The sequence below is a fragment of the Rhodnius prolixus genome, unplaced genomic scaffold, assembly GCF_049639745.1.
Source record: "Rhodnius prolixus isolate KJV_2025 unplaced genomic scaffold, Rpr scaffold_3, whole genome shotgun sequence".
NCBI classification, from domain to species: Eukaryota; Metazoa; Arthropoda; class Insecta; order Hemiptera; family Reduviidae; genus Rhodnius; species Rhodnius prolixus.
This window is the reverse complement of record NW_027411603.1, coordinates 184,121-207,152: the sequence shown is the minus strand read 5'-3', so window position 1 is coordinate 207,152 and position 23,032 is coordinate 184,121. Positions and strand designations below refer to the sequence as shown.

General features: G+C 35.0%; 1 protein-coding gene across 8 annotated transcripts; it reads left to right on the top strand.

The window, feature by feature from the left end:
* The first annotated feature begins 31 nt into the window (after positions 1 to 31).
* Positions 32 to 23,032, top strand: LOC141453723 (uncharacterized). Of its 8 annotated transcripts, none has more exons than XR_012458145.1 (12): positions 32 to 174; positions 331 to 581; positions 1,264 to 1,363; positions 1,442 to 1,555; positions 1,679 to 1,825; positions 2,241 to 2,428; positions 3,384 to 3,547; positions 7,490 to 7,658; positions 7,865 to 8,118; positions 9,771 to 9,977; positions 17,862 to 18,126; positions 22,640 to 23,032. XR_012458145.1 is itself a non-coding variant. In XM_074127264.1 (12 exons), the coding sequence occupies exons 2-11, from the start codon at positions 417 to 419 to the stop codon at positions 10,149 to 10,151; spliced, it is 1,584 nt and encodes a 527-aa protein (XP_073983365.1). In that variant the 5' UTR covers positions 32 to 174; positions 331 to 416; the 3' UTR covers positions 10,152 to 10,168; positions 10,262 to 13,876. The 8 variants fall into 8 exon arrangements, 6 of the variants coding, with proteins under 6 accessions (XP_073983365.1, XP_073983369.1, XP_073983368.1 ...); XR_012458146.1 differs by lacking the exons at positions 17,862 to 18,126; positions 22,640 to 23,032 and adding exons at positions 10,067 to 10,168; positions 10,262 to 13,876; XM_074127264.1 differs by lacking the exons at positions 17,862 to 18,126; positions 22,640 to 23,032 and adding exons at positions 10,048 to 10,168; positions 10,262 to 13,876 and having other exon boundaries at positions 9,771 to 9,949.

The window sequence follows — 23,032 nt, the reverse complement described above, 5'->3', positions numbered from 1 at the left end:
ACTAGACTGTAGGACAAAACCTTTTTGATCCTTAACATCTATATATTTTAATGTTTTCCAAGATAAAATTATACTAAAAGTGATATTATTTCTTGCTAAACGGTTTGAATTACAATTCGTAAAAATATTTCTGAAGTATTTTGTACCAAATTAGATTGTTTAACATTTTTTGAGGTTGAGTATTTAAAAGCATATCTTGTTAACCTATTAGTGTTTTTGATTTTATTAAGTTATTATTTATGAAGTGATGATTAAGTGAAACAGTTTTGTATTTAAGTGCCATGAATTAAATTTAATTGTTGCTGAATTTTTTAATATTTCTTTTTGCAGTAGAGGTTATAAACGAGTAGGTTTAACGAAGGAATTACGAGGACCAATAAGCGTTTTACTCAGTTTTCATTTAAAGCTATGCAAACATGAGTGACGGATCAGATTTGAAAAACTGTGATTTCATGCGTAGTAACGTCTTAAACTCACAAAGTAACAATCAACTGTCAGTACTCTCTGGACCTAATGATTGTTGGCCAGAGAAATTCGTACCTGAAGACAGTTGGTCAGTAAAGGATATTGTTGGACGAGAGGTAATTTATGTTTTATTTTATAAATAATTATTGTAGCTAGGAGATGCCAATGAACTCAGATGTGTGTCTTAAATTAAAAAAAGAAACACCCACGAACGCCTAAATAATAATGTTAAAAATTTAATGATACATAATTATTATTTAAAAATTAGCTTGCTTATTATTTTAAATATTAGCTTTTAGTTTCATTCGGGCTTCGGAACGAAAAAATATTAAACCGGCAGAAAATTACTCCCCATTCTCATACATAAAATGAATATATTTAGGCCATAACATCAGGTAAAGAGAGATTAAACGGAACATTCCCTTATAAATCGAGACTAATGGCAACCATATTCTCATGAAACACAAGTATGTCCCTCTAAATTTATCGCTCTTAAGACTGTTGAGCATTCGCACATTTATTTTTACATATTGAAATAACTACTTATTGTTCTGCATTATTGCATTCAAATTTTTATTCTTATAAACCAACTTCTTGTTTTTAGCAGAATTATTTTTGGTTCTAGAGGGAGGTTTAGGAAAGAATGAAAATTCTTTTTTCCCCTCGTTTCGTTTGTTCATTCAATCACCTTCAGGGCTATAAACTTGAATGCATTTCAATCGAAGTACAATCTACTCCTTGCCTAAAAGTATAGTTAAAATTGTTGTTTACAACGCAAGTTATTCCTTTCTATTTTAGAAAACCCAGGAAGATAAAAAGGAAATATTTACTTGCTCACATTGTAACAAAGATTTTTCAAACCGCAACTCATTGAGAATTCATCTAAGATCTCATTCCGGTATGTCATACTAACAAGTCATTATTTTCGAATCCAATAATTACAAGCAAATAATCTTATTGATATATTTTGCAAAAGGAAACAAGCCTTATTGTTGTGAACATTGTGGAAAGTTATTTTCTCACAGAGCAACTTTAGTAGGACATTTAACTAAATTCCATGGTGTAAATTTTGAATTAGCTCATAGATGTTGTAAGTAGATATTTTATTTCATATACCTATTAAATAAATTAGAATCTATAAATTTATTAAATACTTAATAACATGTTTGAAACTTGAGATGTTTTAATAATAAAATTATTTATTTTTTTTCAGCTATTTGTGAGAAAGTTTTCGCTCGTAAAAGTTCTTTAAAGATTCACATGGCAACACATGCAGGATTTAAACCCTTTCCCTGTAAAATATGCTCTAAATGTTTTTCACAAAAAGTTACCAGAGATATCCATGTTCTTACACACACAGGTAAGAACTATTAAAAAATCCCATATTTTCCATTACTCGAAACTCTTTAAACTTTAGGTCACTTTTATTTCTCCAGAATCATGAAATTACCATGACATTTTTTTTAGTTGTCGTCTCATCCCGTTTTTTATACAAGTACCATCCTTAGAGATGCATTTGGAGGTAATGGGCGATGAAATTTTCACTATCTTATCTCGCGCTAAGAAGTTTATTTAAATTTATGACCCATATGGGACAGGTTTAGTGTGATGGGACTAGAAATCTCCAGTTCGAGTCCTGCATGCTTTTTATCTACTTGCTAAAATTATAATTGTGAAGTGTGAGCTGCCATCTCCTGTCCACAACTCCTACTTTAGTTGTTGGAAATAAAGCCTGTACGAAAAAGTAAGCGATTACTTTTCTGTTTAATTTGCAGGTAATTATGATTATTCGTGCACAAAATGTTCAAGAAAATTTCCATCTCGATATAAATTGAATTTTCATTGGAAAAGTCACAATGTGCCAGAATTTCATTGTCTGTTGTGTTTAAAACAATTTTCAAACAAGGGTGATCTAGATAAACATTGTGAAACACATAAATCTACCTCAGAAATGGTTAATAATGTGAGTATTATTAAATTAAGTAAACAGTAGCTCCCAAGTAGAGAACTTAATTCATACTTTTAGTCATTTGGCTACGAAAATTCTTTTTAAGGAAATTTTGAAGGATTGAGTGGTGGTGCACCTTCCTCTATTCAGTGCAATAGTAAGTAAACACCTTTAAAGATTTCTGAGTTTGAGAAATATGTGGTTTAGTTCCTTGAGAATTTTAGTGAAAAAAATCGTGAAAGTGTTTACTCCTGAAAAAATGTCATGCATATAAATAATTTATAATTATTAATTTTTATTGTGCAACTTAAAGAACATATTTACAAGGGTTTATATATATATATCTATACCAACTTGAAACAAAAACACTTGTTTTTGCAATAATATACGTATAACTTATTGTTGTTGCTTTACCCAACTGTATTTGGTACTATATATATATTTATTTATTTATTATTATTATTTTATTTATTTATTTTTTTTTTTTTTTTTTGGCGCATCAACAGCTGAGGTTATTAGCGCCCGGGGCTTTTTCCAGTGCACTGCCGGCCTCCGGACAGTGTTCTCTGGTTACAGACAACACTGTCCATCACCGGACAGTGAGCTGTAAGAAGCTCCTAGGAAGAGAAAATCTAAGGGTCAGCTGCTGGATTCGAACCCGGGTCCTTCGCGTGGGAGTCCAGTATGCTAACCTCATAGCTAATCCCTTCCCTATATTATTATTATTATTATTATTATAAACTTATTGTTATTAGTCAGTAACTCAAATCGCCCGAAGAATGTTAAGTAACAAGCTTTCAATTTTGTTGGGCGTCAGAAAAAATAAAAATGAATTTTCCAGGGGGCAGTAGGTCCAAAAATTTAGGAACTTCTGATCTAAGTGTCCTTTAGCATAATGATTATTTTAAATTACCAAATGAGACTGAGTAATGTATTGATATTGCTTTAGTTTTAAAATTTTATTTTTTAGGAAGAAAAGTGCCCAAGTAGCAAGCTACTGGACAAAAATTTTAACAATTCACTGTATTATGAAAAACCTTTAAATGACAAAATTAGCTACGAGAAGTTAATCTGTGAAGGACAGCCAACCTGCCAGCATGTTGACAATTTACATTCTGTTTTAATGAACAAGAAGTAAGCGCTCTTTGATTTGGATCAATATTTCTCCGCACAATCTTGCTTTCATTAGTTTTCCATTTTTTATTCACCACTTAAGATTGTCTGAATTCATTCTAAAACTGGTTGCATTACTGAAATTTAAATTATTATTTCCGGACTTCTGACTGGTTATAAAATTATCTGCTTGTTTTGAAAAGGAGCTTGTAATTATTTTTTGCAGTTGGATGAATAGTCTCTCTTTTTTGTAACTTGTCTGCTAACTTTGTGAAAATTAGCGCTGCCAAAATTAGTATATTTGAATTTAATTTGCATATTTTATTTTACATGCTTCTTTACCGCCAGCCTCTTAATCTATTAGGCCTTTTTTATTTTTTCTTTAGTTCACACTTAGGCCTCTAATCGCTGGAGGTACTGCTGGGGTTGCCTCCGCTTCAGTATGTTATATACAGGCGGAGGCAGGGCAAGGATACAGACTGGCAAGAAATAGGCAGTGGAGGTACACTAGTACTTCCATTGGCCATATAAGCATAACAGATAAGGCCGTCCCTGGGCCGGTTATCGACATGGCTAGGGGCAGTACCTGTTCTAGGCACAGTTTTGGAGTTCCATTTCGATCTGAGTGTTTCTCAGGTCGAGGACAGAATGGAGGATAAACTGGACAGAACAGTGCCAGAAGGGAGGCCGGTAGGGGTGTTTAGTATGCCTCCTAGATTGCTTGTGGGACTGGAACTGGAGTTTATGGGGTTAAACCTGAGATGCTCCTTAAAAGATCTCTCGGGAGATACTCCATTACCTTCCAGGCTGAAGTCTTCGCGATTAAATCTTGTACTGAGGAAATCCTGCGCATGAACCAAGCTGCACTGAAGGCCCTTACTTTCTTCAGAACTACCTCTTTCCTGGTTTGGGAATGTAAAAAGGTCCAGGAATTACTGGCTCGGCACAATAAAGTTCGGCTAGAATGGGTGCCAGGTCATGTAGGGTTCAAGGGGAATGAGACAGCCGATTAACTGGCTAGGAACGGAGCTAAACTCTTTCATTAGCCCGGGACCTGTCCTGGGAACCACCAAGGATTGCAGTTCATGCTGCACTCAGAGACAGGATCTGGAGGGAGCATGAAAAGAACTGGGTGATGTGCCCTGGGGTTAAACACAGCAAGGCTGTGTAAACAAAGAACCAAAGAGACTCTGAGCTTGGTTAGGAATCAGATTACTCTTCACGAGGCATGGTAGGTTCAGAAAGCATCTGTGCAAGGTGGGGCTTATTAGCTAGCAACCGTTGTGCAGACTGCGTCAGGAAGAAGAGGAAATGGCCTCTCACTTGTTCGATTGCGTTGCTATCGAGTGGTTGCACTATGAAACCTTTGGCTCTTTGAAACTAAAGGAGATAGTAGCGCTGAAAGAACTAGTAGGAAAAGTCCTCAACCTTTTCTTAGTAGGAGGTTTAGACTACCTCAAGGGGGAGGGCGCAATAAGCATTTTTTGGCTGCGGTGCCGTGGGGCCCGTTCCGGTTCAAAATCTTAATCTTTATCTTTGAAATTGGATAATTAACAAAAAAAAACTGGCTTGAATATTCACAAATTTTCTATTTTTGCAATAATGACATTTTCTTATATCATTGTACTTACGAGGGTCGTTTGAAAAGTCCGTGCAAAAATAAAAACTACTTAATTTTTGGGGGTAAACCTTTTTTATTTTTCAACATAGTCTCCTTTTAGGCTTATACACTTCGTCCAACGCTGCTCTAGTTTGTTGATCCCTTCCGAATAATAGGATTTGTCCAAGTCTGAAAAATAGCCATTCGTTTCTGCAATCACCTCCTCGTTTGAATAAAATATTTTTCCCGCCAGTCATTTCTTCATATTGGGGAACAAATAGTAATCCGAGGGAGCCAAGTCTGGTGAATAGGGGGGATGTGAAACGAGTTGGAACCCTATTTCCATTAATTTTGCGACCACAACTGCTGAGGTGTGAGCTGGTGCGTTGTCGTGATGGAAAAGTTTTTCTTGCAGCTCGGTTTTCAAACGGTCCAATAACGATGAATAATATGCACCTGTAATAGTTTTACCCTTTTCCAGATAGTCGATGAGGATTATTCCTTGCGAATCCCAAAAGACAGTCGCCATAATCTTTCCGGCCGAAGGAACGGTCTTCGCCTTTTTTGGCGCAGATTCCCCCTTGGTAACCCATTGTTTAGATTGTTCTTTGGTCTCAGGAGTGTAGTGATGTATCCATGTTTCATCCACAGTGACGAAACGACGCTTAAAGTCCTGCGGATTCTTCTGGAACAGCTGCAAACCTTCCTTGCAACACTTCACACGATTTCGTTTTTGGTCAAGCGTGAGCAATCGCGGCACCCATCTTGCGGATAGCTTTGTCATGTCCAAATGTTGATGCAAAATATTATGTACCCGTTCATTCGAGATGCCCACAGCACTAGCAATCTCACGCACCTTCACTCTTCTGTCATCCATCACCATATCATGGATTTTATCAATGATTTCTGGAGTAGTAACCTCAACAGGGCGTCCAGAACGTTCAGCGTCACATGTGCCCATATGGCCACTCCGAAAATTTTGAAACCACTTATAAACTGTTCTAATCGAAGGTGCAGAGTCACCATAATGTTTATCAAGCTTCTCTTTAGTCTCCTGAGGCGTTTTGCCTTTCATAAAGTAGTGTTTAATCAACACACGAAATTCTTTTTCGTCCATTTTTTGAAAATCACTCGGCTTCCTCGATTCAAACGAATGCCAAACACAAAGAAATAGACCGATCTGGCTGAAACTTGGTGTGTGTTCTCCCAAGAGATGCTACTAACTAAACATAACCTCGATACGCGCCAGTAGTGCTATCTCTCTGACTTTGCACGGACTTTTCAAACGACCTCGTAAGTAAAAACATACATATTGTATCATTCATATTGTACATAAGCAGCTTCGTTCCAAGTTAATGCAGACAAAATGTATACATATATTTAAATTAGCTTACTAAGGTCAGGTTTATTTCTTTCGTGAACCTAACTCGCGAATTTTCTTCCTCGTATCGAAACAAACGAGAATTACTCCTTCCACATTTTTTGGATTTTTGTACCATGTTTGGCTGCATGATAACTCAGCTATCTTGCTCTCTCACTCTCACTCTCTTTCTATCTTAAGTGTGGTCATTCTCCTCGTATCAGGTTCCCAATGGCTCTTTAATCACCAAGTAACAAAAATTCACTTTTTGCCCATTGCTAATTCGCTTTTAAAACTATTTTGACTCTTGCAGTAGCGATTACGACACTCTTTGTACAGTTTTATCTTTGCTTCTGTTGTCAAATATCTTCTGTATACCCTATACCCTTTCTCTACATTTGTAACCCCAAATTTTTTCTTTTTCATTATGCACTGATTTAATCCTCTAAAGCTGAATTCACAAACTGAAATCCGTTTGAAAAAGGCTGCTTTAGATCTATTCTCAGCGAGGGACGCATCAAATTTTTAAAAATATTTTAAAAATTTTAATTTTTATTATCAAGAATAAAATTGTATGTAACTGGATGAAGCGAAAATTTATTTCACTTAATGCTTGAAACACAAACATTATTAAAACAAACTGAACGTCTAAGCCACCTTACTTCTGCGTTGTTCAGAAAACTTCCTTTGGCGGATTGGAGTACCTAGGATTAATAATTCTTGGAGGATCTATATTTCAAATCATTAAACAATGGAAGTCCAGTTTTCCAAAAAGAGGCTAGCTGACCAAGAATTCCTCTTGCATAATGTATCTGAATAACACTTATTCTTTAGGCATTATCTTATTTAGTAGTTACGAAGATAATTGCAGCTTCGTTAAACCAAAAATCGTATTTGGGTTTCGTCAGACATAGACTTCGTGCATTTGATTGCGAATTTATTTGTTCTAATATTAATAATAATAATTTGTTCTAAGAGGCTAATTATTTTCTATCTTCTCCAGATTATTATGCAATTTTTGCGGATGTAATTTTGGAGAACGTAGGAGCTTGTTACAACACATAAAGATGCGACATTCTGTTGTACCAGCTGTCAGACATAGCTGTTCTGTGTGCCAAAAATCGTTCACTCAAAAATCAAAATTAGCTCTACATATAAAACGTCATACAGAAGTAAGAAATGTATAAATTAACCTTTTTGAGACATTTATTTGTTGTTGTCTTTCGTTCACAGTGATTTCTACATATAATAAATAGTTAAGTTGTGCGATATTAGAATTAACAATGTGCAATACCGAAAATTAAAGCATGTATGCTATTTAAATAATGAAATAAATAATTTTTGTAATCGAATGTTTGCTTATTTTGATCTGTTTAAGCTCCCCTGTTATAATTGTGAAAATTGTGGAAAAAGATATTATAGGAAAGATTCATTAGAAAAACATAGTAAAGTACATGGTAAAACTTCAACAACTTGTTTAATTTGTGAGAAAAGATTGAAAACCGAGAAAGGCCTGCGGAATCATATGGTACTGCATACCTCTGTTGATTATAATTGTCTTCAGTGTGGTATAACTTTTACAACCAAAACTGCTAAAAAATATCATAATGATATGCACAAAGGAAAATACCAGTAAGAAATTATTACACTTTTCTTTTCCGAAAACTACAGGACTAAAAATCTCTGCTGGTGTTGGTTATTCATTAATGTTAGGACGTTTCACTTTTCCATACTAGGCAAGGAAATAATGATCACCCCAAATTTTCTAAATTGAGTTCTCACTAGTTATATTTATTTAAAGATCTCTTGAATCCGAAAAGAAATTTATGTAGAAGTAATGCCAATTTTTTCAGGCGAGTTTTATGTTCAACTAATAAGTTAGTTGTGGACGCATGCGACTAGCAAATTTACTTTGCTATAATTTTCTTTTATTGTCCATTAAATAAATTCCAAGGCCTAGACCAGGAATCGAACCCAGTACCACAATACATATTAGCTTTTTGAGCCTTTGACCGTTCATCTACCGTGGCGTCTAATGAAGATAATGATGAAAGTATGTTGAAAAGAAGAATCGCTAACAGTTGGAACATTAAATTACGATTGGTCCCACCAGAAGACCCATTTGTGAGTTATCTCATCCGGAAGTACCACTTTAAAGGATTTTTCACTTTGTTGAGATTTTCTCTAAAATTGTTCTATTTTGTAGCGAATTTAGGTTCCTCAAAGTACCATTCGGCGTAATCTCGAGTGTTAAAATTTGGTTAAAAATTAAATTTGTTCCAAAATTTTATGTTTGAAAAGATTTAATATATAAAATGTCAGAAATTGTAGTAAAAAAAAGGTGGAGTGATTCCAGACCCCAAATTTTTAGATATAAAAACGGCGTCATTGGTAAATTTCTAATTCTCTTTTTCATAGTAAATTTCTCATGTTCCTATTTTAAGTACTTCCCATTTAAAATTATTTGAATAAACTGCAAACAATGTAGACTATAGGAAAACTATCCAGGAGAAGTGCGTTCTATGGCCAACATAAGCTCGATGGCTATTTTAATGTTGAGAGTAATGTGGCGTAAGGCGCTAATCCCATTTATTTTCTGTATTACAGACAGCACTTCTGGAATGAAATATCCCCGTTAGTGGACTGGGAGAAATTTCCATCTATATTAGAGGACACATTAAATTTCATACTGTTTAAAACTAATAAAGACAAGATTACGCTGAATATTTCAAAAAATCAAAACAAAATCCATCAGTTGATCTGTGGAGACATAAAGCACTGTTAGTAACTATCTACTCAGAATCTCCCAAAAGCCTTAAAAGAACAGAACTAAATAGATGCTTTCGACTACTTAGATCTAAACTCTTTCTTAACTGCTAAAGACTAGTTTAAAATCCACCTGGCTTTTGGAATTCAGCAAAGGGTTCTTCAACCAAACGCATAAGTCTCCAAAGAATTCAACCTCCAATCTAAAATACTTCAACTCAAAGTAAACGCTCCTTTTTACTTATCCAACCATATTATACATACAGGTAACAGATCTTAATATTCCTTTTGTTACCTAAGCGCCAAAGCCCGACACAGGAAACTTTTCCATCCCGCAGTCAGACTTAAATCTTCTGTAGTTTACTAAATACCTGAGTGCTTGAGCTTTTGAATAAAAACTTTTGTTCACAGTTGTTCAGTCACATTCCCATATTAAAAGCACCAATCTTTGTAAATTATTCACGCTTTTTTTGTTATCTGCGGATTACGAATGGAAAATTAATTTTGTTTTTATTTAGGTTTACTTGCGACTATTGTGGGAAAAAATTTGTCCGTAAATGCCATTTCGAAGAACACGAAAGGATTCATTCGTTAACTCCATCATTTGTATGCAGCATTTGTACCAGAACATTTCGAGAGAACAAGCTGTTATCAAGGCATTTAAAACGTTGTCATTTAAACTTTACTTCGAATGAAAGTAAGGACAACTATTTGCCTTAAACTTAGTAAGTAGACACACTGACTTTTCACTATTAGCTAGAGTTTTCTTTTTATGCTTCGTTGGTTCTATTTTAGATTATATTCGCCCACAAAGTAGATTTGGATTATTAGAGCTTGTCTGCTGGCCAGCTAAAAAAACGTCATATCCAAGAGATAAAATCTATAAACGTCCTCTGTAAAGAAATAAAATGCAGAGGTTAGGTGTTATAAAAATAAAAAAAAATAAAAATTATTTTTGATATTCTTTACTTTATGATAAGCCTCCGACTTACCTCAATGTTTATTACAGACAGAATCACTAACAATTGTGGGTTCTTCTTATGCTGCTAATCAAGTCATCTTTCTGATTCATATGCGATATTTAAATAAATTACAACACCTTATCTGACTATTTAACGTTAAATAAGTTAAAGATCAATGGTTAATAATAAATTAAAAGTTATTATTTTTTTGAAGAAAGACCATTCTTTGTTTGCTTCAAGGATATTTCAATAATACAAAAATGTATTAATAAATGAGTAAATTGATCCATTATTATTAAAGAAATAGATTATTTAGGTGTAATATTTGGATGGTTTTCGTGTGCTGTGAAAGTTGGTCTTTCTAAAGGATATTTCGCACAAGGGACAGTTTTAGCTAAATTAAGTCAGTAAAAAACTTAACTCCGTGGGGATAGTTTAATAGATTTACTATTATTATTATTATTATTATTATTTTTTTTTTTATTGCTACCAGCTATACTGTTGGGAGTTAAAGGTAACAATTAACATATCTTTCAAAGATGGTTCTATTTAAAAACCTGTATTCCATTATGATGGCAGTTGAGTACCTTGTTTCTCATGTTAATAATAATAATAATATATTTAATGTTCAAAGATTTCATCTTCTAAAAATGAGTTTTTTGTTGTTTTTTTTTAAATAAGTGATCAATTCAATAAAAATAGCATAAAAAGAAAAAGTCTCCATAAGAAAAACAAGAAAAAAGAAAATATATCCGTCAAAAAAACAAAATAAAAAACAAATTATGACAAAAATGCAGTTCCTGTTTATATATACAATTTGATTATATATATAAATTTATGAATTTAATCATAAACATAATCACTCGTCAATCACAAATGAACGAAGTTTTAAACAGTTGATTACATAATAAAATAAATCACTTAACTTATTTACTGAATTTATTAAAAGAAGGTCTTCTATGCTATAACTTAGATTATTATAATATTTGTCAATGTATTGTTTTCTTATGTTATTGTAAACAGGACAAGGGAATAGAAATTGTTTATACATATTGCTTCTCATGTTAAATTGTTTATACAACTTTTATTTGAATTACCCAGTTCTACTTCTAATAAACTATTCTAATAGGAGAAACTTGTTTTCCGAAATTATGTTTTGAAAAATAATTGTGCTTTTCTCAAGACTATCTAAATCTATTCCAATTTCGAGTGGATATCTTGAATAATTTTAAATGAAAATCAAAGAAAAGATCGAGATTTTCTGCCTCCAATTTGCTGAAAATCGAGTTACTGTGTCACTTAACGAATAGATTTTTCAGTATTTTGATCTCTAGAGTTTTTATTTGAAACTTTTTGCCCAGCAAATTTGGTTAACAGTACTTCTGGGAAAAGATTCAATAAGGATTTGAAAAATTTAGAAAATCAAAGTTGAAGTGCATTTTCCTGTAATGTACGGTCTAATCTATTATGTTATGTAAGAGTTTAGGGGTATTAAATGAATGGCTAAAAACGAGGTTGAAGAAAATTCCTCCACTTAAAGAAACTAACCTAATATTAAATGGATTGTTTAATTTCTCGAAAATAGCTTCTACGCTTTTTGTATTTACGTACATACAGAACTTTTACTTTTGTCATTTTTTTAGAAAAATTCGTTGTAGATTAGTAGGGGGTTGTAGGATAGATGCAGGGAGGGGGTTAGCTAGGATCTTCCCCTTGTGAGGTTACATTTATGTAAGTGTAATATATATGGCTTAAATTTTACTGAAATGTTCGGATATTGAGAAATATTCATAAGCTAGAGTGTCTACACAAGATTTTTTCTAGTGGCCAAGTTACAAAAAAAAAGAAAAGAAATGTAAATTACCTGAATAAATAATCTTTCTAAACAATCATATTTTAAATACCGTCTGAATATAAAGGGGCGACCGTTTTATGTAAATTATTTACTGAATCCTTATATGTAAAAAGTTTATCAGAACTTTAAATTGAACTTTATTTAAATCGCTTCCTTTTCTGTATAAAACTTTGTGTGAATATTATATATTTTCTCAATTTTCTGTGTTCACTGATAAAACTTGTAAATTGATTCTATCTAGAGTTTATTCGGCAAAAACATTGTAGAAGAAATGTATAATTTTTGTTTTACCTATCCTGTTTTCGATATTTCAATTTAGGAGTTAGCCATAAATTTCTCATTAAAGGAATATTAAAGGACAAGTTGAGTTGTTGAGTATTATTCTGATCAGTTATGGAACTATTTATGTGACACTATCTGTTACAAGTTGTAACTGTTGAGTAATATAATCTCAGTCCAAATTAGTCGGAAGGTATTTGAGTTTTGTAAGATGCGTCTGTTGTCGCGTATTAGTTTTTCAAATAACTATTGGTACAGGTGTTAGGTTATAGAAGCCTAGAGAAAGTGTAATGTGACTGAAAGTGAAGATGATGTTTTGAGACTTACTTTCATTAAGCTTAGTAACACCTTTCTTGAACCACTGTTATAATACAGAGAAGTGAGCTTGCAGATTTCTGTGAGCTGTTATAGGATCATGATTATCACATATGTAGGAGTATGACGATTTCATCTGCGTATGGGAGAAATTTAGTATTAGGGTCAGCTGTTATGGCCGAAGTGTAAATCGTATAAAAAATATGACTCAGAATGGTATTCTGAGGAACTGCTCTGCTTAACCGGGGAGAAGGAAGATCTTATTTGTACTCGGAAGTCCTTTCGAACATGAAAGATTTTATGATTAAATAAAACGTGGCTGCTAAAATACTCCTAAAGCTTCCTCAGGAGGCAGTGTGCCAAACTCATTCGAAGGCATGCTATTCATCAAGGAAAGCCACCGAGCAGCAATACTACACTTTTATCAATAATTAAAATTTCAGCAAAAACTGCCTAACTAAGCAAGCCTGCCACATGGCCAACACTTTTCCAATCACTACTTTACAAGTAACTATTTAATATATAACGAATCTAATATTAAAAATGATAGATTCATTTACAACATCCAGAATTTTACAAATATATAGAACGTTGAAATTATGCAAAGTTCAAACAATATTGCTGACTTGTTAATGCTGACACCTGATGGGCATCGTTTGAACTAGATAGTAAGTCTGAGCAATGCCTCATTGCAGCCTCTTGATTTTTTTCCGCAAAGTAATGTTTGAAATTGTAAATCAATAAACAAAGAAAACATTATTTGCCACTTCACCAAGGTAGCTAATATAACAGTTGTCTCTGGTCAAGGTTACATTTCTCTTAATATTTCATTTATTTTTGGCTGATTCAATAAGTTAATTTTTGTAGTCAAACTGAATGAAACATAGACAAACAAGTATGTTATTAGTGGAGAAAATAAGTTAACGAAATCTAAATAAAATTGTTGAAACTTATTTTTCGGATAAAAGCAAAAAAAAATCTTGTGTGTACACTTAACCTAATATTGGATATGCTCTATTATTCACAGTTCCTGAATCATATTATATTATTAATCAATACGCTTACTCTACTTTTTTGTTGATGTTAAGTATCGTTTAGTGTCATTTTCAATTTTCTTTTATTGTTAAAATTAAAGAGTAGATTTGTGTACAGTCAGTCTGCACTGCTACCACTTGTAGACATGAAATATAAATAAATTAAATTTGATAGTTCAGATTTTTTCTTTTCATTTATTGTCCGAATTTTCATTGTTTTGTTACTCAAATATCGTAATTAAATTTTCTCTAAACATGAGTTTAAAGTTCATTAGGTCAACGTCATTACTTGTGAACAATCTGTAACATAATTTCTGTTGAGTTTGATTTTTGAGCTTTTTTATAGTTAATTAGGCATGCTGGTTTCAAAACTGTAGTTACTTTTTTCTCTACACCTTATGAGAATGTAACCACTCTCCGTGGAATCAAGCATGTAACATAGGAAGTACTATTGCTCTCCTATTGGCTGACTCAAACCTTCTCCGATGGACGCCGGGTGAATGACGCACAGGAAAATAGAGATAATACTTGTCTGGACTTGTTCAGATACGCCTGATATACTGTAGTGAGACGTTATGTGTCGCCCTGAAATAATGCTCGTATTCCGACGTGGAGTTCTTGCTTATATACAAGGTGTTTAGTGAATATTAACATACGAACTGAAACTTTTCCTTGTGTCTTCTTCTGCTAGTTCACGTCGTAAGTGCTTACGACGTAAACAGCCCCGATTCGTTTTGTTATATATGTGGCAGTTTTACTATTCCTAGTCAAAGAACAAACATCCGTAAATTTGACAGGCAAGCCTATTTTGCCTATTTTAAAGTGAAAATTGGTGATCAAGATAAGTCGTGGGCTCTTCACAAAGTGTGTTGAGAGTTTTCGAATGTGAACCAAGGGAACACGTGATAAACTTCCATTTGCTATACCTCTGATTTGGCGAGAGCCCAGAGATCATTCAAGTGATTGTTACTTGTTTACAGTGAAAACGTCAGGATAAAACAAGAAAAACAAATGTAAACTAGAGTGTGCCTCATGCAGTCGAAATCCCAGGGCCAATAAATTACCCTCTTTGGAAATACGGGAATACGAGTCTGGTGAAGATCAAAGTGATCCCAACGATGAAGAAATTTGGAAATACACGAGCACAGAATAACGCCGAAATTGTCTAGCAACTCTTGGAGAGCTTCAAACTGCTAGATTGGAACATGAGCATCAAATTGCATTTTTTACATAGCCAACTAGCTAACTTCCCGGAAAATCTTGGAGCAGACAGTGATGAGCAGGGGAGAGATTCCACCAAGATTTGAAGGGCTTGGAGGCCTTTTTGGTCTTGGTAGATGGAATGTACAAATGATGGCTGACTATTGTTGGAGCATCAATGTCCAAAGATTAAATACTCCAGAAAAAGCTATAAGCAAAAATTTTTACCTTAACAATTACCGTTAGATAAAAAAATAACTATTTGTATGATCACAATTTATCTTGCAGTAACTATTATAGCCTTCGTATGAATAAAATGATTCTTTGTGAACGGAATATTTAGTAAGATTTTACTTTATTTTTCTTTTATACACAATTTTTATGCCTTTTGAGGGTGTCCTGTAGCTTAAAATGTTGACTAGATCGACGAAAACTGATGTTATTTTTGGATTCAGAGGCCAAAAGTTAGTTGAAAACAAGTCACAGATTTAAGACAACAAAATTGCCGTTTCCCAGTGATTATTTTTACTCATAACATATAAAACACAGCATCATACAATATTCTGAATTGGGGCGTTTGAAGGAATCGTAACAATGCCCAACGCTTTAATTTCCACTGCACACACTTGCATTTTGTGTGCTTCATGGAGAACAATTTGCTGAAGAAAGTAGAGAATTTTCTTTCGATTTCGTCTGGAAGTAAAATTATCTTTTATTGATAGTTCTGTATCATAAATATCCTCTTCTATGAGTTTTTTACAGAGAAATATTTGTACGTTCTGGTTCATTCTCGGTTTTCGCCGCTGTTCGTTCCGTCGTTCTTCTGTCGGAAGAGCTTTTCTATAGATTGCCTTCTGCAACTGTACTTACTTTACGTTAAGAACTGATACTTTACAAATAATCGGCATTGCAAGTCTTGTTACTTGTAAATAATTGTGTAATTGGAACCGGTGTGGCCTTTCTATAATATTCTTCTAGCTGCTGGAGGGGATAGTTTCTTTACCGGTAATGTAGAATCATCTTGGATTTTTGGTCAACTACCAGGATAATTTCCGGCCGTATAAATGTTCTAAGAGTTGCCGACAAATCCTATTTCTTGGTCTAACAAATCATTATTTTTCTTAAAGGAAAGCATGTTGACATTCTGAACACTATCTCAACTTTTAATGTTTCGTAACAACTTATTTAAAGGGTGGATAACAATGGATGCCTTTGGAATGAACTTATAATAATACATTACATAAATAACAAATTGTCGCAGTTGCTCCTCTTTTAAAAGGCGACGCAGACCTAGTTTAGCGATTTCTTGATCACTTTCGCGCTGATGGTGTGGTGGCGTTATGAAGTTTTCGGATTGAAAAGTTGACATTTCTGAAGGTTGAAATCTAGCTCGCACTCCTGCAGCAGCGCTCTTATGTCCTGCCGTATTTTAAAAATATTCTGATCTTAGCAGGTACTCCTAATTGTTGAATATTCCACTGGATTCATTGAATGTTTCGAAACTGAGCCCTTGCCTTTTAGTACTATTTTTACAGATCTTCCTGGTGCTGGTGATGTGATGGTGAAATTTGATCCTCTTGCTCTGCTGATGCCACCAACTTATTTATTTTTTGTCGCCAATTGTTGTGGGTTAGGACGTAAATAAGATTCATTCACAAAGACGGTTGAAGTTGATTAGACACGAAAACTGAAACTGATAGTACTTGGCTTCCGAATCAGACAGTACAAATAAGGTGCATGACAGAGATGTTTAGCTTTTCTTCTCTAAGCTGCGATTGTTGTAGAACTTATTTTTATGCCAATGTCGCGAGCTTCGCCATTAAGCGTTTCGATTTGTAAGCTTAAGGCTGAACAAAAGTCAGCATAACTATTAACATAATTTTTCGTAGGGTTTTGGGTTGTTTCTCGAGTTCTTCTCTTCACGAAGAGAGAGGGGCTGGAGATCTTCCATATTTGGACATTCACTTTTCGCAAAAACATTTTTTGTAAAATCTAATTAAAAAAAGGCTCACAGCAGGAGAAAACAACATTTATCGTTCAATAAATCTAAATTTCGAAAATTTTATTAGATCTGCTAGCACAGCAGTGTAATATAATAAGATGGATAGATTGGGTTGTTAGTCGCTTGCAATAATAGTACTTTGATTGGCTTGTTGCGAGCATTGTCTATCCTCTTCAGTTTAGACATATTGAAACGACTGACAAGAAGCTTTGAGTCAAGTTGCTTTCAAAAGATGGAACCATTTGTCTTCTTATTCAACAAACATATCTACTTTAGTCTGCACTCTATTTTTACACGCTATACAGGAAGTCTATACTTTTTTAACCGCGCTTTTACATTTTACTTGTTTTTTTTCTGTACCTTCTTCTTCTTCCTCTTTATGATTTACTTTCTCTAACCCCTCACAAGAGGCATATTGCAATCGCCAGATTTACAAGTTTTTTCATGTATGTATCAGCAAAAATTGCGTAAAGATGAAATTTTACTTTTGATTTATGTATTACAACGAGAGAAACTGGCAATAAAATTTAGGTAAAAATCAATTAATCTGAAGTGCTACTTTAAAAAATCAATTTTCGGTAAACTCACGAAAACAGTTTTTTTCCCCTTTAAACTTCGTATTCCAAGCACCCTGATAGTAATTTGTTTATAAAAGATTTTTCCAATATTTTTTTGGAATGGTTTTGTGGGAAGGGAAATTAAATTTCACTAAAGTGGCGCTTCAGAATACTGTATGTTCCTAGTTAAACATCATAGTACCATTTGTTAGGACTGGACTTGAATTTAACCCGAAATGTAGTTTAGAAATTAGAAAAGTCTACTGCGAGAATTATTGGGTCAGACTAGGCGAAATAGATTTCTAAGTAGCCTGAGTTTTCGCTGACGTCAGTTAAGATTTATTATTATTTATTAGATTTTGTAATGATCGCCATTAGAAGCATTCATTGTGAAGAATTTTTCAGGTACCGGCGTCAGTTGAAAATGTAAAGACAGAACAGAGGGTTTTAACGTTTATGAGGTTCAAGAAATCGTACTTCAAGGTAAACAAGAGTAAATTCTATCCCTCTGGTTTAATGGTGGGAGGTAGGACAAAGAGAAGAGCATTGTGAAGATCATCTTTGTGTACTTAGAGGTTAAGACTGCGAATTCAACTTAAACCAATCAACTTTTGTGTGCAAATTATATCTACGAACATATGGCATTAACCGTTAAACCCTTGACTGAAGAGTAAGTTACAATTACAATAGCATTCAATGAACAATTAACAAACAGGTTGCATAGTGAGTACTTTGGAAGTTGACAAAGAACTTACGGGAAACAACAGGGTCAGAATATAAGATTTTGCGTTGTACAGATATGTTCGGCCCATTCCTTTGGTTTGAAACGTTTTTCTCAGTGTTCATCGATTTCAGCGAGGAAGTAAGGGAGGAGTACCTCTAATTAGACATAGACTAAGTAGATACAAGTGAACCAATAATTTTTCTAGCCAAATTAATTTTAGGATATTTTAAGAAGGGTTGTGGGAAGGGGTCATACGAGGGTCGTTTGAAAAGTCCGTGCAAAAATAAAAACTACTTAATTTTTTGGGGTAAACCTTTTTTATTTTTCAACATAGTCTCCTTTTAGGCTTATACACTTTGTCCAACGCTGCTCTAGTTTGTTGATCCCTTCCGAATAATAGGATTTGTCCAAGTCTGAAAAATAGCCATTCGTTTCTGCAATCACCTCCTCGTTTGAATAAAATCTTTTTCCCGCCAGCCATTTCTTCATACTGGGGAACAAATAGTAGTCCGAGGAAGCCAAGTGTGGAGAATAGGGGGGATGTGAAACGAGTTGAAACCCTATTTCCATTAATTTTGCGACCACAACTGCTGAGGTGTGAGCTGGTGCGTTGTCGTGATGGAAAAGGACTTTTTAGTGGGCCAATCATGGGCGTTTTTCTTGCAGCTCGGTTTTCAAACGGTCCAATAACGATGAATAATATGCACCTGTAATAGTTTTACCCTTTTCCAGATAGTCGATGAGGATTATTCCTTGCGAATCCCAAAAGACAGTCGCCATAATCTTTCCGGCCGAAGGAACGGTCTTCGCCTTTTTTGGCGCAGATTCCCCCTTGGTAACCCATTGTTTAGATTGTTCTTTGGTCTCAGGAGTGTAGTGATGTATCCATGTTTCATCCACAGTGACGAAACGACGCTTAAAGTCCTGCGGATTCTTCTGGAACAGCTGCAAACCGTCCTTGCAACACTTCACACGATTTCGTTTTTGGTCAAGCGCCCATCTTGCGGATAGCTTTGTCATGTCCAAATGTTGATGCAAAATATTATGTACCCGTTCATTCGAGATGCCCACAGCACTAGCAATCTCACGCACCTTCACTCTTCTGTCATCCATCACCATATCATGGATTTTATCAATGATTTCTGGAGTAGTAACCTCAACAGGGCGTCCAGAACGTTCAGCGTCACTTGTGCCCATATGGCCACTCCGAAAATTTTGAAACCACTTATAAACTGTTCTAGTCGAACGTGCAGAGTCACCATAATGTTTATCAAGCTTCTCTTTAGTCTCCTGAGGCGTTTTGCCTTTCATAAAGTAGTGTTTAATCAACACACGAAATTCTTTTTCGTCCATTTTTTGAAAATCACTCGACTTCCTCGATTCAAACGAATGCCAAACACAAAGAAATAGACCGATCTGGCTGAAACTTGGTGTGCGTTCTTCCAAGAGATGCTACTAACTAAACATAACCTCGATACGCGCCAGTAGTGCTATCTCTCTGACTTTGCACGGACTTTTCAAACGACCCTCGAATAGTGTAATATGTAATTTTATTAAAGATATTATAGTTTTGGTCTATAAGGCGCGTCAGTATCTGAGGTTATCGGCGCTCTGACCTTTTTCAGGGTCCTGCCAGTCCTAAATCATTGTTCTCTCGTTACAGACAACACTATCCATCACCGGACAGTGAGCTGTAAGAAGCCGGCAGCTGGATTCGAACCAAAGATATTCATGTGGGAATCCAGTACGCTAAACACTGTGCTAATCACTTTCCTTTTATTATTAAACTACAAAATATGTTTTGGACTGTGGATGAGGAAAGCGTATATGTTCACTTGAAGAATTGTTATAAAGAAAGTAAAGACAGTTTACTGGGGTTTTTTATTGGTAACGTCTAGCTCGGCAGGCACCCACCACAGGCGTTTCTAGATTTCTGCAAATTACTTAATTGCATCTTTAGAGAGTTCATTTTAACGATATCTGGTGGACGGTTAGTCTTATCTAGACTGCCTAGCTCCGGCAAGATGTAAAGACGCGACCAAACAAAGTAATCACTAGTCCAGTTCTAGGTTCTGTTGAATTATATGTAGTTTATAACTATTGTTATTCTTGTTGTTGTACAGGATATCAGCCAGATATAGAAAATGAGGGGAAACTAAAGCAATGAGGAAGATTTAGGAGGTGGAGGCAGGCTAAAGGGTGAGGGTAGGAGTAATAGAGCGAGTGATTTATGGGGGACCAAGTTGGTGGAGCAACTTCCAGACAGTCATTGTGTGGCTATTACCCCGACAATATTGCCGAGGAGGCCCGTGTGCGATAAGACAGCGGCAAGATGGCGCACCCCTATCATGTCCTGATCATGCAGCCCCTCCTCAGCTAGTCAATCATTTGAATTTATATGAGAATTATAAACTTTGCTTCAACTACTTTCTGCCCAATAGGAAATTATTTACATTTAAATCCAAATGCCCATGCTCCCTTCGTAATAGGCTATTGTCGCGATCACCCTCCTCCTTTATTTTACTATCACCCATCACATCATTTTACTGCCACTTGGGCGGAACTGGATTTTTAAAAAGCTGAAAATTAACAATAATTCACTGCTGCCAACCTAACAAACTAATTAACTCACTAAATTATTCTTATGACCACTAAATGACCCAATTTAACCGGCTATCGGACTTCCTTCTTCCTAATAAAACTGATTTGCCTTTATTAGTGTCAAATTGTTTTCTGCTGTCAAGGATAACAATATATTTTACTATTTAAAAAACTGCGTGAACACTCATAGTACTTCAACTAAAATTTACGTTTTATTTAACTTTTTTCTTGGAACTTGAAATTCGTACTAATGAGGGTTGAATCGAGAAATATAAGAAAAATCTTTTCTGCGAATTTGGGCTCCCAGTTGTCTGATTTTGGCAAAAACATTATTGTCACTGGTGGCGCCTAAGCAAAATGCGTAATTTGAACCTTCTCTCGTTTTTTCAGTGGATACGCAACTCACATGTTTATTAAAACTACTATTTCGAACTCTTTGAAATGGAAGTTTCCTTTAAAAATATGACAAAAGAAAAGTCTGCTCAACTCACCAAATCTGTTATACTTGTGATCTGCATTCACAGAACACTCATCCTCGGAATAGCGGTTGAGGCGGGTGTTCTAACGCAGAAATGTATTGTTTTCAAATCTCAGCGTTATATTTATTTAATAAATAATAAAGGAGATTAATAGCTAAATTAGGGAGGGGATTAGCTATGCGGTTAGCGTATTGGATTCCCACGCGGATATCCCGGGTTCGAATCCAGCTGCTGGCCCTTAGATTTTCTCTTCTTACATCTCACTGTCCGAGAGATGGACAGTGTTGTCTGTAACGAGAGAACACTGTCTGAAGGCCGGCAGTGAACTGAAAAAAGCTCCGGGCGCCAACAACCCTAGATGTTGATGCGCTTTAAATTTAAAAAAACAAACAAACAAACAAAAAATATGTATACATATACCAAAGTAAAAATAAAAAAGTATATATTTATAAAAAAAAGTATTTTGGTATAAAACCGGCTATAGAGAGTAAACTTTCACTTTTGAAGAAGAGCAAAGTACTTACGCGGAGCTCTTCTAAAGTCAGTCAGCAGAGAACAAAATTTTGAACAAAAGTGATATGGCTTTAACTATGTGAGCAGTTAGTCTTGCAATCTCTCCGCTTAGAATAGGCCCCATAAAAAACTAGTAATTCATCATCTCCCACCAATGGTTTACAATTGGCCGATATTGGCAATACCACCCTCGTTGAGTACAGCTGGTCTAGACCTTAGTGTACTGCAAGAGAAGCGATTCCTCTTATTATCGTGGACATTTCTTTGAGAGAATTTAAGAATAATCGGTTGACGATTAGTGATTTAACTGGAGAAAGAGTGAGTAGAAGATGTGGGTCGGATGCCCACAGTTGACAGAGACGCATAATTAGGTTTATCGCCGCCGGGACTCACCCAACTGTTCTCCCCTGGGTGTATCCTTCAACCCGTTGTATTCTTCTTCTATGTGCATTAAATAAAGATCAGCTACCCTGCAGTTACTCTCTGATTTATTCGTTAACGTTCAAAAAGATTGCATCTATCGCCTGAACGGTTTGATCCGCTTGCAAATGAATGGTGTCAACATCAGCCTGCTTGTGTTTTTTTAAATTGCACCTGTACTGCTTGTCGCCCCACTCAATGGTTGGTTCCATTAGTTTCGATTTATTTCGCTAATTAAAGCCCTCCTTTTCACTGTGCTCTGCAACTTTTTTCCACCCATAGCACACCAAATTCCATGTTTCATTCGGTGGCTCGTCAATATGTTTTCACTTTATTATAAAACATGCACGTGTAAAAATTTAAGGGCTTATTTTTATGCAATAATGCTGTTATTTTTGTTTCCGTGCAATTCTAATTAGTTTGACTGAAGCGCAGATGTGTTTCAGCCATGCTTCGGAATTCCACCCTCTGACGACTTTTTGCCTGTTTTTACAACCAAAATAGATCTATTGAGCCTTAAATTCTTGAGACCACTAAGGAGGACTCCCACGTGATGTAACGTAACTACTCACCGAGGTTCTTCAGGTAAGTTGCAGGACGAACGGCAGGAGTCGACAATCAGGAATCACCACTCGCTGTGACATCATTTCCAATGCCTTGAAGATACGACCGTATTTAAGATCATATTTTGTAGATGTCTTCCTCAAATTTAAGAAAACTAAAAGAATGATAAATGAACCAAACTAACACCTAAGAACTAATCTAGCTCTCCATGAAGAGGCGGGCAATTAAGGGAAACCACAACCTACTTTTTGATAAAAGAAAACATTGATTTTATT